The sequence below is a fragment of the Gymnoscopelus braueri genome (assembly GCF_963280865.1).
Source record: "Gymnoscopelus braueri genome assembly, chromosome: 21".
In the NCBI taxonomy this organism is placed as follows: domain Eukaryota; kingdom Metazoa; phylum Chordata; class Actinopteri; order Myctophiformes; family Myctophidae; genus Gymnoscopelus; species Gymnoscopelus braueri.
Window position 1 is genome coordinate 25,859,004 of NC_137623.1, and position 15,281 is coordinate 25,874,284.

Here is a 15,281-nt window from a genome sequence, read left to right on the forward strand (position 1 = left end):
TAGGGACACATGTCCAGTTTTGTGCACTGCAGGGCTGGAGTCATCTCCCCAGTGAGTTAACTATACAGTGCTAAATTAATATGCAAAACATTTTGCCCAATTATTCTTACGCGGTGATTGCCAAGATACAAAATGTTTCACAAAGCACACATCAACCCTGTCGTGAGTTGATTTCTGAGCTCAGATCTGCGCTCGATAAATGAGGGTGAATATCTGTAAATCAACAATGGTAAAAAAAAATCTTGAAATTGGAATCAGTCAAAATAACGCATAAATTCCAACTACTGTACTACCTGTATGGAGAAGATGCAGGCTATCCTGATGGCAAAGCGGATGCCCTCCAGACAAAGAGTCGCCACCTCTGGGTCGTCACAGTCTTGAAGGCCAACGCTGAAGGCAGCCAGGAAGGGCGTCCAGGCAAGCTGAGGTGCGAAATGAAAGAAGTCAGGTGTAATGCTATGCCACCCACGTTTTGGTTCCTGCATTCGTGCTGAAATACAGATGTGTGGGTGAACGTCTCACCTTGAACATCGGCCTGACGTGCTCCAGGTGCGTGGCGCTGGTGAAGGGCGCCTGGACGTGACTGACCGCCTCCATCAGAGCCTTTGCCGTCTTGGCCATCTGCTCCATTTCTAAGTTGTACAGCAGGCGCCTCTGTTTCTCACTTCCCACACCTGCCCCCGGACACACACACACACAGCAACAAAATAGGCAAAAATCGGACTTAGGGCTTTTGGAGTTAAACTTTTGTTTTTAGGGCATGACTCTCAGAGGGATGCCGTCTAGAAGAGGGTCTGTGTCTTGTGTGTTCGGAGCTAATCTTGCATTTTGTCTTTCAACTACTAAAAAGGGAAACATTTTGTATTCTTCCCAGACACAGAGTTTCATGGGGGGGAGAAAATCCATCAGTGCTTCTTGCACTCTTAAAAGAATTCCAATAATGCAGCTTTAGCTTTGCTCCTTAAAGTGGCTGTGGTGTATCCCACTGCAACAAAAACACTCTGCAAAGCAGGACCAACTCTGTACCCCGGCTGAACGTCTTACAATTGTTATTGTACATTTTTACAAGTAGAGAAATCTTTCACCTTAAATGCAAATAAATAAATACCCCCCTCTCTGGGCTAATCAATAAAAAATTGCATCCAATCTCCCATCATTGCTTTCAGTCTGATGGGCAATCAGGCCGCAATAATGATATGAGCTGATAAGTCTGATCAGACTCAGACATCCATTATGTTTTCCGAATAGGCATTTAATGGTGCCTGTGAACAAAGTATAATAACTTTGGACATGCTCGATTTCAGAGTGTAATGCAACTCTCATCTCCTATGGGTGGGAGACTCACTCTGCTTATTGGTTTTCAGGGTGGTCTCCTTCGTGTCCTTCATGGCAATCTTTTTCCCCGCAATTTCATCGTAGATGGCCGACAGGTACTCCTCCGGCAGGTCTTTGCTGTCGTTTATCCCTCGATTCATCTTGATGTATTGCTCCTTGGTCATTTTGTTCTTCACCTTTTAAGGGAGTGTGGGAGGGGTTATGGGTCAGATGATGCTTGTGTAGTCCCTGGCATTTTTATATTGCGTGCATATTGATACTGTGGAAAGGTATTCCCAGCAGCAGCTGGGATCAGCGGGTGAAGGGCTTACCTGTGGACTGTGAAGGTCTGTTGTCAGCATAATGATTGAGTAGGCCAGGACGTACGCCGTGTCAGCGCTCGCAAACTCGGTTTGTCTGGGATGGAGAGGGAGAAACAGATGATTAACAGGTGTCACACAAAAAAACAAGATCAGTTATTACCATCACCTGATCTACATGAGACATTATTACAGAAAAGACACTGAATCTCACCCCTGGCTGCATTCCAGATATCTAGCAGCAAATTTTTCCATGAGCCGGTCAATCTTCTGGGCCTCACCGGGCAGCCGGAACCCCTCCAGGAACATACGCAGCGCAGAGACAAAGTCTTTGCCCAGGAAGTCCATTTGGTCCACGTAGGCATACATCACTTCTTTGTTAAAGCGGTCGTTGTCCCCAAGAAACTCTCCCACTTGAGTCTTAAGAGGGGAAAACAAATAAAAGTGAGTTAGAACAGGAAATGAGGCAACATACAGTACAACAATTACTTTAAAAAGGAGAAACCATGCCCGTCTAATTCCCATTCATTTAAAATTCAGGCCAACAAGGACAGTTTTCCTAACGGTTGTTCCAACAGGTGCCTGATCTACACTTTAATAGCTGCTTGGTAACAGCACTCACTCATTGACTGCTGTGTCAATTAGATAAATACATTATAGTCTCACCCCTACCTTCATCACTGCCCTCATACAGCTGGGCTTGATGGTACTTGTCCTCGAGCAAAATGATAAGAGCGCTCACTTTACCACAGATTACTGCTGTACAGAGAAACCCTTGAGCCCAATCAAGGCAGAGTGCTCTCCTCATTAAAGTAAACATTTGTGCTGGGTAAAGGACATGGAGCCAGAGTGGTTGGGTGGGGTAGATGTGCATCGTTGTCAGTCTGCTGTGCATACCTGGTGCCAGTGTGACACTTTTATTTGATACCATGCTGGCTGGTTCTAAATCTCATTTAATTAAAATGTTCAAATATTGTTGGTCTGTTACCCAAAGCCAACAAATTAAAGATTAGATTGATTTATTACCGAATCAAGCCTCTCCTCCTGGTGCAAGAACGAGGCAAGGTCCTCTGGGGTGGTACCCAGCATGCCTTGCTCCTGAAGATACTGGATTCCCCTCTTTGGTTTCTTGTTAAACCTGTGTTACGAATTCACAAATATGTGAAAATGTGACAATGTATCAACAGAACAGACAGGATCATGTATGTGTGCATACATGTACATGTATGTGTATGTGTGTCTGTATGCATGTACTGTATGTTGTGTACAGCTTAATTTATACTCCATAAAGCGACAGTGTCGCTTGCCAACCATAATTACGAGCTTGTATATCAGTTATAGTTGGCATTTAACACCATCTTAGAACAGAGTATAAATTAGGCATAAAGCCAGATTTATACTAGACTATGCAATGTGTCTCGCACAGAAAATAGCATATATTGGGTTATTTTTGGTGCAAAACTGCACCAAAAATAAAATGCAAACTGCAACTAAGTATGAATCAGGCTTAAGGTTAAGAGTATGTATTGATGTTTTTTCTTCTATGCAGACGTACAGGTCAATGCCCTGTTCGATGATTTCCTTTTGTTGTTTGAGGACTTCAAACTGCTCTGGGTTGTCGGTGCCTGACATCTGAGTGCTGTAGCTACCAATACCAGAGGAAGCAGTGGAGTCCAGAGAGTTGATGCTTCCATAGCGGTTTATCGTCTCTGGAGCCTTGGGCTCTGTGTGCTCCTGCTCCGACGGCTTCTCTTGCCCTGATGAGAGGAGGAAAAAAAGGATGACTTTGTTGCCAAACTTGGTTTACGCCTTACCCTGTAGGCGGGCAAGGCAGGTAAAAAAAAGCTCACTCAAAGCTTAGTGTTTGGGGAGATAGACTTGAGAATGAACAAAATAAAATTAACCTACAGTAGGGCCTTGTCAGAGTACTTCTGCAGTAAACTTCATCCTAGCACTCGGGGGCCAGTCTATGATGTCAATATGACATCATATTAAAGTCATATTGATCTCAGGGATCTCCAGACAGACAGACACACAGACAGACATACAGATACTGTATGGAGATTTGGAGATTTATAGATTTTGGACAACTGCCAATCCGACCAACTTCACACCGGGCACTCCCTTGGGACCTTGGCGATACGGACACAGAGTTTGAAGTCGATTGGTTGGTCAGTTCTCGAGATACGAGAAGAACAGATACACACACAAATTAATGCAGAGATTTCACACATTTATAGATGGATAGATAATATAGATTGTCTGCAGCCAAGCAGGACAATTGTGCTGAAGCCTTCAGACGGACACACACACACACACACACACACACACACACACACACACACACACACACACACACACACACACACACACACACACACACACACACACACACACACACACACACACACACACACACACACACACACACACACACACACACTAGCAAGGCAGTGCATTTGGTAGATCGAGAGGACATTATAAAGCTAGGTTATCTAATAAAGTTTCTGACAAGAGAGAGAATTGAGCTAGAACATGGAGGGAGAGACAGACACAGACAGACAGACAGACAGACAGACAGACAGAGAGAGAGTTGTTTCTATTGCCAAAGGGGTTGAACTGAAGGATCTGTGACTTGTTGATGCTGGAACAGGTCTTCCCAGGCAGCTAGCCTTTAACACCGCTCTGCGGACACAGGCATCTGATTACCCATCGGAAACTCTCTAAAACATTCAGGACGGTGTCACGTAATGCGAGCCGGCAGTGTGAGGCACACAAACGGCACAGAGAGAAAGGGGTGTAGGACCAGTGGAGGGGTTAAGGCAGCCTGGCTTACAGCAAATCCAAAAGTAAAGCTCTTGAGACTGGAAAAATATTTGGCTAATAACTGAAGAAAGCTTTGGCATGCACACAGACTCCAGTCATGACAACTATTTCTACCATGAGTGTGATGTACTGTAACGCACAGTGAACCTGTAACAGGGTTTCTAGTTTACAAACTATGGGGGTGGGGTGGGGGTTACATGAAACCGCACACATGACAGACAGAGAGGGTACGATACGACACAACACTATCATATTAAGGCTACAGACACCCAGTACACGGTAGGTGTCAGAATGACTCCCAGTGCACTGTAACCACAGCAACCGCTTCTAGCAAACACTCCAGCACATTCTAATCGTTACCTGCTCTCCCTTTTGAAGTGGGCAGAGGAAGGAAAACAACGCACAATGAGAAGAACAAGTGTACTGTAATGGGGGGGGGGGATAACTTTCTAGGTTTTATTTCATTGGCATAAATATTAACAGCACACTCGTACTAGACAACTAGAGTGAATTTTATTATAGCACGTCGATAAAAACATCATGGCTAATGAATGAAAAAAAGTGAACAAACTCCTCAATATATAATTTTGGCACAGTAACTGGAGCTGAGGGCAAAAGTCCAGCTTGCTTTGCTAGTTAGCTGTCAGTGTTTAGCCTGAGGCTAGCTGCAGGGCCCTGTGGGGATAACGCTCTAGTTGAAGGGCTAATTACCTCTGTAGTTAAACGCCCCATCCCCCCCTTCAGCAAAAACAGCAGGAACTTCCAGAAGTAAAGACCCAGAGGCCAAAGCCAGTATCACAAGACAGGATACACTCGGTCTGTCCCAGACAGGTGTTTTATCATGCTTCAGGCTAAGGTGTCACCTCTGTCTTAAAGTGCCTGTTTACATTAAGGCCTGATTATGCTTTGCGTGTCCGTGTAGCCGCGAAGGACCGCAGCAGACAGCAGATGCAGTTCTGTACATACAACAATTTGGTGTCTGCAGAGGTGCACGCGTTCAATAGCAAGAGCAACATGGGTGTACAAGGTGTCATTTTGCGTAAATTATTTGTGCATTCCTGTTTATTATAATCCTCTGAGGACCTCGGTTTATAATAAACCGCTTCAGCAAAGCTTCGAGGTCTTTTTATGTCAGGTCTCTTATTCTGTTCTGCCTGCATACCATTTATCAATCCTGTCAACGAACATCACTTCAAGTTCAAGTCCTTTATTATTGTCACATGTTCATATAATATAATGGGTAGCGAGTAGCGACAGATCTCCCCCCCACCTCAAACAGTGTGTCCATGTTTATGTTCTAGCGCATGTACAGTCAGTTACAAAATCTGGGAGGAACATGCGGACATGAGCTGGTGATGAAATTTCTGTCACGTGGAACCCAAACAGCTTTTTGGAGGCGGAAAGTATAATTTGGCTTTTAGCCTCTGGGTGCTGCTGACTCACCCCCTTCTATCAGGAGGTACTGATGAATGCAAACCTCCTGATGCTACCTGGAAGCTTCCCTGATGAATTTCAGCCTTCAATCCCACAACTGATCCCAGCGAGGTTGATGGATGTGCACCTTATCACTAACCCTAGTTAACCTCTGTAATGAACGCCTGCCAGAGGCAGCTTTGATCAGAAAGAAAGGCCTGCTTCACCGTGACAGTCATCTCTGAATCTGATACAGCTTTTCCAACAGCAGACAGACAATTCTCCACAGAACCTTCAAGGCAAAGAGGCTTCCGGCTTGGAATTCTACTGACAGGCCTTTGATACCACATAATGTGTACACACATTGCATTTTGCAGGATGTATTCTGTCAGCATTTTCTGCAAATAATATATACATTTAGGACACTGCTGATAAGGAGCAGCGACACAGTGGATTATTTCTCAATGATATGAGTTATCTCGACTTGTATCATTGCATGCCATCCATGAAAATTCTTTCACATTATTCAAAAAGGGATAGCAGTGCAGCAAGTCTCCCAGAATGACTAAAGACTGCTCTGGAACTATATTGAGCCTATATGGCAATCTCTCTACAAGAGAGTGATGGGAGAGCTAATCTACCAGCAGCGTTTTAAGCGGTTAGCTCCTGGCAGACATCTCTAAATGGTGTAAATCTGCTATTTGGCCCAGGTGTCTTACCGATGCTGGTCTGGTTGTTGGGGTTAACGTACTGGTCCTTGCTCCACTCCACCATACACTTGAGGATGGAGACGAGACATTCAAGGCCTTTCTTTCTCAGGGTCAGCTCCTGGAGAGGATGTAGAGAAATCACTTCAGTACAATAATTTTAATACTCAAATATACTATTTGAAATTATGTGTAGATAAGAGTAATGAATAGTGTGATTAATCATTAACACATTGACTGCCAGAATTATTTCATATTTTTTTAGCCAGTGCCAGAGTTTTTCATTGGAAAAAAAAAGTACTCAGGGGCCGAAATACAGCATTTTTAAGTTTTAAGTTAACAAGGAAGTGGATAGGAGTCTAGATCTTCAACTAATCATATCTCCTTGGTCTTTGGGTGAAATTGGAAAAAAACAAACAAAAACAAAAGTTTTTTTCACTTCACGTAGATCTACGCGATTGGCACGTGGCGGCTTTTAAGCGGTTCGCGTAGATCTACGTGATTGGCAGTCAATGTGTTAATCAAGATTACAGACTTTTTATTTGTTACATCTCATACACAAGAGCAAAATTCTTTGGTTTCAGTTCCTCAACATTGTAGCAGCAATAGCAACATGTACATGTACCTTAATGCGTGCATATGTTTGTAAGTGCAATGTCAGGTCACAGGTGCCTGTGTGTGCGGAGCATTTAAATATTATAGTAGGTGTGTGAGGGGTGCTATGTGCGTAGCTGCCTCTACAGTATGTGTGTATAGTAGGCAGACAGGCAGCAGGCCTACAGTGTCAAGCATTCATAAACCTGATTGTCTAGTTCTTGTTTAAAATATAAACAGAAATATCACCTGAACAGGTGTTGTGCCAAGCTCATGACCCGCCCGGCCCTGGGCGATCTTGGAGAGGTCGTTGACCAATCGCTCAAATATGTTAGCAGCATTCAAGTCACAGTCATAGTTCACATAGATATCCACCACACCCTGAGCATCTGAGAAAGAGACACCAAGACAGGAACATGTCATCTTTCATCTAAACTGTAGAAAAGGACAATATCATGATCTTCTTTAACATTATCTCTATATATTTGTTGTATGGCTCATTTCCATTAGCAGCCATAACACTGAGAAGTCTTCTGTGTAGCTCTGAAACACAAACAAAGTTGTGCTGATGTCACTGGGGTATAACTCACTTCCTGTTTTTTTGCCACTACCCTCGATGGTTGTGACATTGTCCTTGCTCACTGTGTTTATGGAAAAATAGCTATCTTGACTTAAGAAAATATGAATTAATGTTGATTTAATGGTGGCTATAGACCATATGGAAAAGCCAAGCTGACTGCTTATCCATGAAATGTATCATGGGAAATTACTGAAGGAACACAGAATGACCAAAATAGGCAGAAGGGGTAATTTTCTCTCTCAGTGATATTGTTAATATTGTTGTTTATACAGTAGACTATGATAAACATCAATAATTGACTGAAGTCCTGCTGAGAACACTGTACCAGGCAGCACTGTTCTGGGATCTACCTCCCCAACCTCTAGTACTCACATATAACATAACTGCTTCAGTATGACAAACAAATAAATAACTGAAGAGTAAATGGCAATATCTAATACTTTCAATTTAAACCAGCTTTCAGATACAGATACGCACCAGCACATATTCTTGTAAGAGTTTGTATGACCATATATTTGTGATCATAGGAGCTGGTAGATGTCTCCAGGATGTACAGGAAAATCTCCTTGAAGAACACCTGAATGGTAAGACAGTGTTTCAGATTTGGGTTAGAATAATAAAAACACCAAATTATATAAGAACTACATTTAGAAACTTAAGCAATGTTTCCAGAAGTTTACCACAGGTATGTTATTGTTTTAACAAGCAGAACCATCATCTGTCAACATTAACAACATCCCCCTTGAGGAGCCTACCTATGGATTCCCTTCACAGCTGTAAACACAGCGGATATCAAGTCATCAAATGCAGTTGGGAGGATGTGTGTTAGAATGCCTGAACCGTCTGAGACGGGACAATTCATCAGAAAGCAGGTTATATCGAAACTCAATTGCGCTGAGGCAGAACTACATTACAGCACCCTGTGATAAAAAGTCACCCATAAATCAGCTGTGTCAGCTGCCTGCTGCCTTGAGATTGTGGCAGTCTGTCAATATCCCAGATAAGGTTCTTATTCAACAGAGGAAGGGAGAGGCTTGGTGTGATTTCAGTAAAAATGACGGGCACGTCGAGACGCGACAGAACCTCCATCTGCATTCTGGGATGGCTTTGAAATTAAATCAGGAGACTCCCAAAGAGATGAATTGAAGTGCTGCAAGTGCCGCAGATAAACAGATGTTTAGGTTCAGTACAGCGTACGTTGTTACCTCGATTTGCATCTTGAGGTGGGTCTTGAAGTGGGACAGCAAGGTGACGAAGATGGAGAGGGACAGCTCAAAGACCTCTGGCACGGAGGAGACGCCGTTCTTGGACAGGGCCACACACAGGTACTGTTTAATGGCATTGATGAACATCTCGTTGGTCTTGAAGATGGGTCCAGCGTTCTGCAGAATGGACAGCAGCAGCTGGAGGGACAGGACCTTGGAGCGAAGTTCATGGGACCTGCAGCAGGTAGAACAGATAACGTACAGTATTGTTAAACATTTATAAAAAAGGCTATGGGCCCTTTCTAACACCAGGCGCAAAGTGGGCGCACACCGCAGCTCAAGTGCCATTGCTAGTTTCCGACTGACATATGCCCATCTGTGTGCCCACGAGTGTGTTGGTCTTAAAATGAGGTGCGGTCAGGTGCATTGTTGGTGCATTGCTATGTTGGGGCAACAGAAACTTGCACCATTAATCAACAAAAACCTGATCAAAGATATTCAGGAGAAAAGCACCTGCCCACTAGCGCGGAGTCTAGGGGTTCGAATCTACGGCGGGGCATTCAGCTAGCTGAGTGTCTGAAATTAACACAATTGGCTTCCCGTCACATACAACACATCACTCACGTTCAACGTGGCAGATGACATTACTGAGAGAATCATCATTGAGGTTAAAAAAATTATAAATCTTGGCTGGATTATCCATAAAGTATATTGCGGCCGATTGCCCTGAGGCACCAGCCAATTTGTTGTGCTGGGAGGCAACAACGTGACAAAAAGGTAAGTCGTTTTCATGATCAGAAACGGCAGATAAATCACTTATAAAGCACTTGATTTGTTACTTATAATTATTTGTATTAATTAGAATATGAATAATGAGAATAAGAAAACATGGAGGTGAGGTGAGCTACGAGGAGAGAGAGAGAGAGAGAGAGAGAGAGAGAGAGAGAGAGAGAGAGATGCTGCTTATTTATTATTGCTGATAGAAAATATGTTCGAAGACCATTTGCCTTTGAAATGTGTACAAGGATCTTTCTTGCCAGGTTAGTGATCTCGCCTAGGGTGCCATGATGTTCAGAAACGCCACGGTGCAAACCGACATTTGATGCCTGAACCGAGCCTGGCGGCGGATTTGCTGCATGACATTCCCCGACTCTTTCTCCGTTTCCTGTTTATCAATAAAGGTGGAAAAAAGCCACCATAATATCAATTAAAAAAAGAAGAATTTTTTTTTTCAGTGAGCGTGGAGCTTTTGTTCCCCCCCCCCCCCCCCCCATCTCCTGACATCATTATATTGCTTTCTGCATTGTGCAGCCATTCTGGTGAGGCCTGAAGACAAGGACATCTCATCACTACGTCCTCCCACGTCTGCTTCACCTCAGCTTAGGTGGATTCCTGCTGCTCCCATAGATGTTTGCGCGTTCACATTGTGCACGAGCAAATCTGTGTCCTGAGCAGAAAACTGTTTGCCTCTCTTCCAACTTGCTGAATGTGACATTTAAATAGCAATGTGCCAGGTGCAGGTATCGCTTCAAAATGTATTTTATGCACCCAAATGTGAGATGAATCAATGTATCACACAACCTGTCTGTTTTATAAACAGGAGAGAAACTCACACATGAGGTGTCTAAGCAGTTCTCACAGAAGGTTACAGAATGTCTTAAAGGAGGCAAAATGAGAGATAAGACTAGCCCAGTAAGCAATAATTCTCACTGCATAACCTTGGCTGTCATGGATTGCCGTCATAAGTTAGACAATTTTCAATGAACAAAAGATTCTTGTTCACTCAAAGTTACAATATGAATATCCCAGCAAGGCCAGATGCAATGGTTATCACATGTTAATAATACAGTGAAAATTATCATGTATTATCCTCAAAGTTTTCCCATAACACAGGTACACCTGGCTCTTAAAGGCAATGGGAGATGGCATTCTGATTGGTTTAATTCAAAAACCTACCGATACATATCTTGTTTGGGACCCAACCAAGCTTTGGGTGGACAAGGTTCATGACAATCCACCCATTAGGTTTTGAGATATCTTTGGTGAAAGTGGAAAGTTTGGCCTGAGGGTGATACTACAGGAAAGGTCATGGGGTCACTCAAACACTTGGGCTTCATTCTCTGGGAGGAATGAATACACTCAACAAGTTTCATGGCAATCTTCCAATTCGATTTTGATAAATCTGGTGTCCAAGTGGAAAATTTGGCCTCAGGGTTGCGCTAGAGAGGAATGGGGTGACGAAAATCACTAGGGTCCATCCTCCTTGGGAGCATGAAAGACTTGTGCTTTTCAAATAACAACAATAAGCAGAAGAGAGATTGTTGAATATGAATGACAACCCAAACTGTTTACTTTGGAACAATTCACAAAAAACAGGGCTTTGGCAGTAAGTAATATAGAATGATTTGGAAACACAGTCAGTTGTGACAGCTGTGGAGTGGGAAAGATTTTTTACAGCATTTTTATAATTCTTTAAGATGAGAAAGTGTACAGATGCAGTAAACAAAGGGCAGAGAGAGGAGAGACATGCAAGACAAGACTGGGATTCTGATTCAGTCTGAAGTCTGATTAAGGAGCACATGGTCTGTGTGCACTAACTGGCTGAACCAACAGGTACCCAGAGAATGCTGACATTTTATTGAACCTGAGAAGGAGGACCAATGAGGAATCCACAAAATGAAAACGCAACGAGAGGGGAATGATAAGTGGATTTTTGGTCTAGACGTATGTAGCCTAAAGCCCGAAACATACTCCACACTAGCACGCAAACGCAAATTACAAAGCTTGGCCCAGTTGTGTGTCCCTAATAAACATATACAACATGCGCTCTTATGTACGGGTGGAGGTAATAAATCCACATAGTTTTTATTTTGAGCTACAGCCTGCTATGAAACATAAAGAAAACACAAAACCAATCATTCTATTGTTACCTGCTATAAAAACCCTTGTTGAAACGCATATCATGCTTGCGTCGCCTGATTTCAGATGACACATTCCAGAATGCAACAACGTGTGACATTGATCTTGCGTAGCTTCAGGCTTAAGCTCTGAAAGTGAGGCAGACTGCAGCCAGATACTACCATCTCCTAAGAAGCTGTTGCAACACACTGTCTGGTCTGATACTGTATGTGAACTCTTCACACTCTGCATTCAGCAGCAGGGAGAAGAGCCATCAAAACCCCAGCAAGCATTCATGAACACAAGCTTTATGCGTTTCCAAAAAGGCTACATGACAAAGAGCATTACGGCGAAACAGCATCATCCTCATCAGCTGTTATCTGTCCTTCTTCAATGACTCCAACATTAAACAGTCAGCAGATGGTTGCTAGGGCAACCTAATCAATGGCGTCTTCTCCATCAGGGGACTCATCTTTGTCGTATTATTCCAACAACAGCCAGATAAAGAAGTTGGAACCTAAATGACACACTTTTGGCTGGCTGCTGAGATTGGCTGCTTCTCTGCAATGTGTTCCGTCTCAGCTAAGCAGACTGAGTAGGATTTATGTGGCAAAACAAGAAATATGTCCCAGCTTCTCTGACTGCCCAGAAATATGGTCTTATTCTTCTCATTTAATATGGTCTCCATTTTTTGGTCTTTATTTAATCACATTTTATCACTTGAGCTCCAGTGGGGAGGCATGCAGGCTAAGCATGCACAGTTTGAAAATAAATATAAAAAAAAATGTATGGCACATAATCACCAATTGGTGAACTGTAAGACAATAACAAATGTCTAAGGTTAAACTGCTCTGTGCATCTTCTCTAGTGCCCAGTGCGCTACTTGTAACCCTGTTGGGCAGTTAACACATTAACTGCCAGAATTATTTTCATATTTTTTTAGCCAGTGCCAGAGTTTTTCATTGGAAAAAAAAAGTACTCAGGAGCCGAAATACAGCATTTTTAAGTTTTAAGTTAACAAGGAAGTGGATAGGAGTCTAGATCTTCAACTAATCATATCTCCTTGGCCTTTGGGTGAAATTGAAAAAAAAAAAAGTTCACGTAGATCTACGCGATTGGCACGTGGCGGCTTTACGGAGGTTCGCGTAGATCTACGTGATTGGCAGTCAATGTGTTAAGACTTAAGAGCCACTTTCCAGATCAGTCAGAAATATGTACATGACAGGATAAGACTATTGCTTTCCCATGTTCTTATCATGCTATAAAATAACATTTTGAAGCAACAAGAACGATACTCAGCTCCAATACTCAGTCTGCCACTATCCAAATAATTACAATATATAAATACAATAAAAATAAGACTTTTATTGGCAGAGGTACAAAGGTCTTCGAATGAGAACATAAACCAAGCCGCAGTGTGACAATACAAATTAAGACACCCAACAGACCCTGTCAGAATCTAGTTACTTTTAGAAACAACCAGACTCAGAATATCCTGTTTTGCACAACACCGTTGCTATCAGGCTGACCCCATCAGATGAGCCTATCTCGTCAAATCACAGCATGGCCGAAATGCAATATTGCACGCCGGCAAAATGAGATTACCGTATTCCTATTGGTTCTCACAAGAGGAAACAGCCATTTACGGAGGGCTGCTATGCATCAAGAGATGGGGAGGTGAATCACCATTAAGCTGCGTGACGCCTCATCATCTCCATTTACACTGACTACCCATCTAGTCCAGTTAATCTAAGTTTAAAAAAGGGCCACATTTAAATAGTAATTTTCCATAGTTTCCCCCTCCTGCATCATATATTAAAAGGATAACTTCATGGATTTTGTGGAACATACGTAATTTTTTCATTCTCCATTTTCATTCTCTACTCACACGGATCCGGAGATCACATCATCCGAAGATTTCCGCCTCCGTCCACTTCCTGTTAGCTGTTGAATCTTTTTTTGCCCTGCATTTCGCGAGACATGCTATTTTCAACATGCTGTTACAAGGCAAGGGGCGGTCGCGGTTGGATTGTTTTTTCTCTGGGCGACGCACACCGATACCGTTTGTGGTTACAAACGGTCGGACGAGCGATCAGACATGGATATAAATATTCTGTGACCAGTTGAAAAGGTAAGAAAAGCGTGCAGTTTTGTCGAGACATGGTATATTCAACTTGCTGTTACAAGGCAAGGGGCGGTTGCGGTTGGATTGTTTTTTCTCTGGGCGACGCACACCGATACCGTTTGTGTTTACAAACGGTCGGACCATCGATCATAATGGATATACATTTTCTGTGACCAGTTGAAAAGGTAAAAAAAAAGAAAATCGCTGGCAGTGGGCAAACGCAACCTGAAATAAGTCTGGCAGTGAATGAGTTAATATCCTGGTTGTCCATTGTGCACTGGAGATTACCTGGAGGCACAGCCTCAGTTGTTTGTTGCAAAGTTCTAACTTCTCTTTTATCTTCTGTGAATCTAGCCATGCCAACCAGTGTGTACCTCAGGGGGCATTTCAGCAACAGCTTTGTTACAGCTGTTTTGCAGGCTGTAACATACAGGCATATAGAGGCAGCTCCACATAGGAGTGTGAGTTCAGCCACACCACATGCCATACCTCTTGTCTTACCTTCAATGACTTCAAGCTCGCTCTGGCCCGTGCTCTCTCAAAACAGTCGCAAGCATTTTGGCTGCATTGGCTCGCTTCTCCAAACGCCATCACGAACGCTCTGCTTGTATGATCAACTGATTTTTGGAAATTCTATATTTAAACCAATCTAAACCAAGGCAAATTAAAAAGGTTTTCTAACTTGCCCTGCATCTAAAACAAATGTTATGTTATTTGGATGGCCCTAGGGATCACATAAAAGCTTGAATGATTACTATTGCAATTTTCGCTGGGTCAAACCACATATTGACTGGACCACTCACTGATGCAATCCCCATTAAAAACATGACTAACTGAACTAAAGTGCTGGGGAGAGTGCGGTCAGAAAATGTCATCTCGACCTCTATTCTCCCCGCAGAAATTCGATGAATTAGATTTATACATAGAAATAAAAGACAGAAAAGTTATTTTACTTTGGGTCGGGTGGTCCATCTGACAGAGGTTTCATGGAGAGCTTGCAGAGCGAGCGAAAGACGAGGAAGGCGTCCTTCTGGAGGATGTGGGAGAACTTCGCCCCCGGTGGTTGGCCCGGCGTCGCCCCGGATTCCTACAGACAGTCACCACAACAAAATAACAACAAAGATCAGAGTGCAATTATCTGCATCTTCTTTCTTTCAGCCTGACAGTTTCCTCACCCACTCAGCATAATCACTGCCGGATGAACTGCCTCCAAGATCTGCTGGGGGGTTTGTTCAAGCTTGATTACCAAGGAGTTCATGCATGGCTGTTAAAAGCAGAGATTACACAGATCTCGCAGTT

At 43.1% G+C, this 15,281-nt stretch overlaps 1 protein-coding gene across 7 annotated transcripts in view; it reads right to left on the minus strand.

Annotated features, from left to right (window-relative positions):
• Nucleotides 1–15,281, minus strand: part of arfgef1 (ADP-ribosylation factor guanine nucleotide-exchange factor 1 (brefeldin A-inhibited)) — an 81,939-nt gene that overhangs the window by 20,462 nt on the left and 46,196 nt on the right. For all 7 annotated transcript variants that reach the window (XM_080418364.1, XM_080418362.1, XM_080418359.1 and 4 more), the window contains exons 9-20: nt 14,936–15,069; nt 8,960–9,194; nt 8,232–8,331; nt 7,424–7,563; nt 6,593–6,701; nt 3,190–3,391; nt 2,661–2,772; nt 1,849–2,054; nt 1,647–1,731; nt 1,346–1,511; nt 523–674; nt 294–422 (exon numbers count right to left, since the gene is read on the minus strand). In XM_080418364.1, coding sequence (XP_080274490.1) covers nt 294–422; nt 523–674; nt 1,346–1,511; nt 1,647–1,731; nt 1,849–2,054; nt 2,661–2,772; nt 3,190–3,391; nt 6,593–6,701; nt 7,424–7,563; nt 8,232–8,331; nt 8,960–9,194; nt 14,936–15,069 — 1,770 coding nt within the window. The remainder of the gene's footprint in view (nt 1–293; nt 423–522; nt 675–1,345; nt 1,512–1,646; nt 1,732–1,848; nt 2,055–2,660; nt 2,773–3,189; nt 3,392–6,592; nt 6,702–7,423; nt 7,564–8,231; nt 8,332–8,959; nt 9,195–14,935; nt 15,070–15,281) is intronic.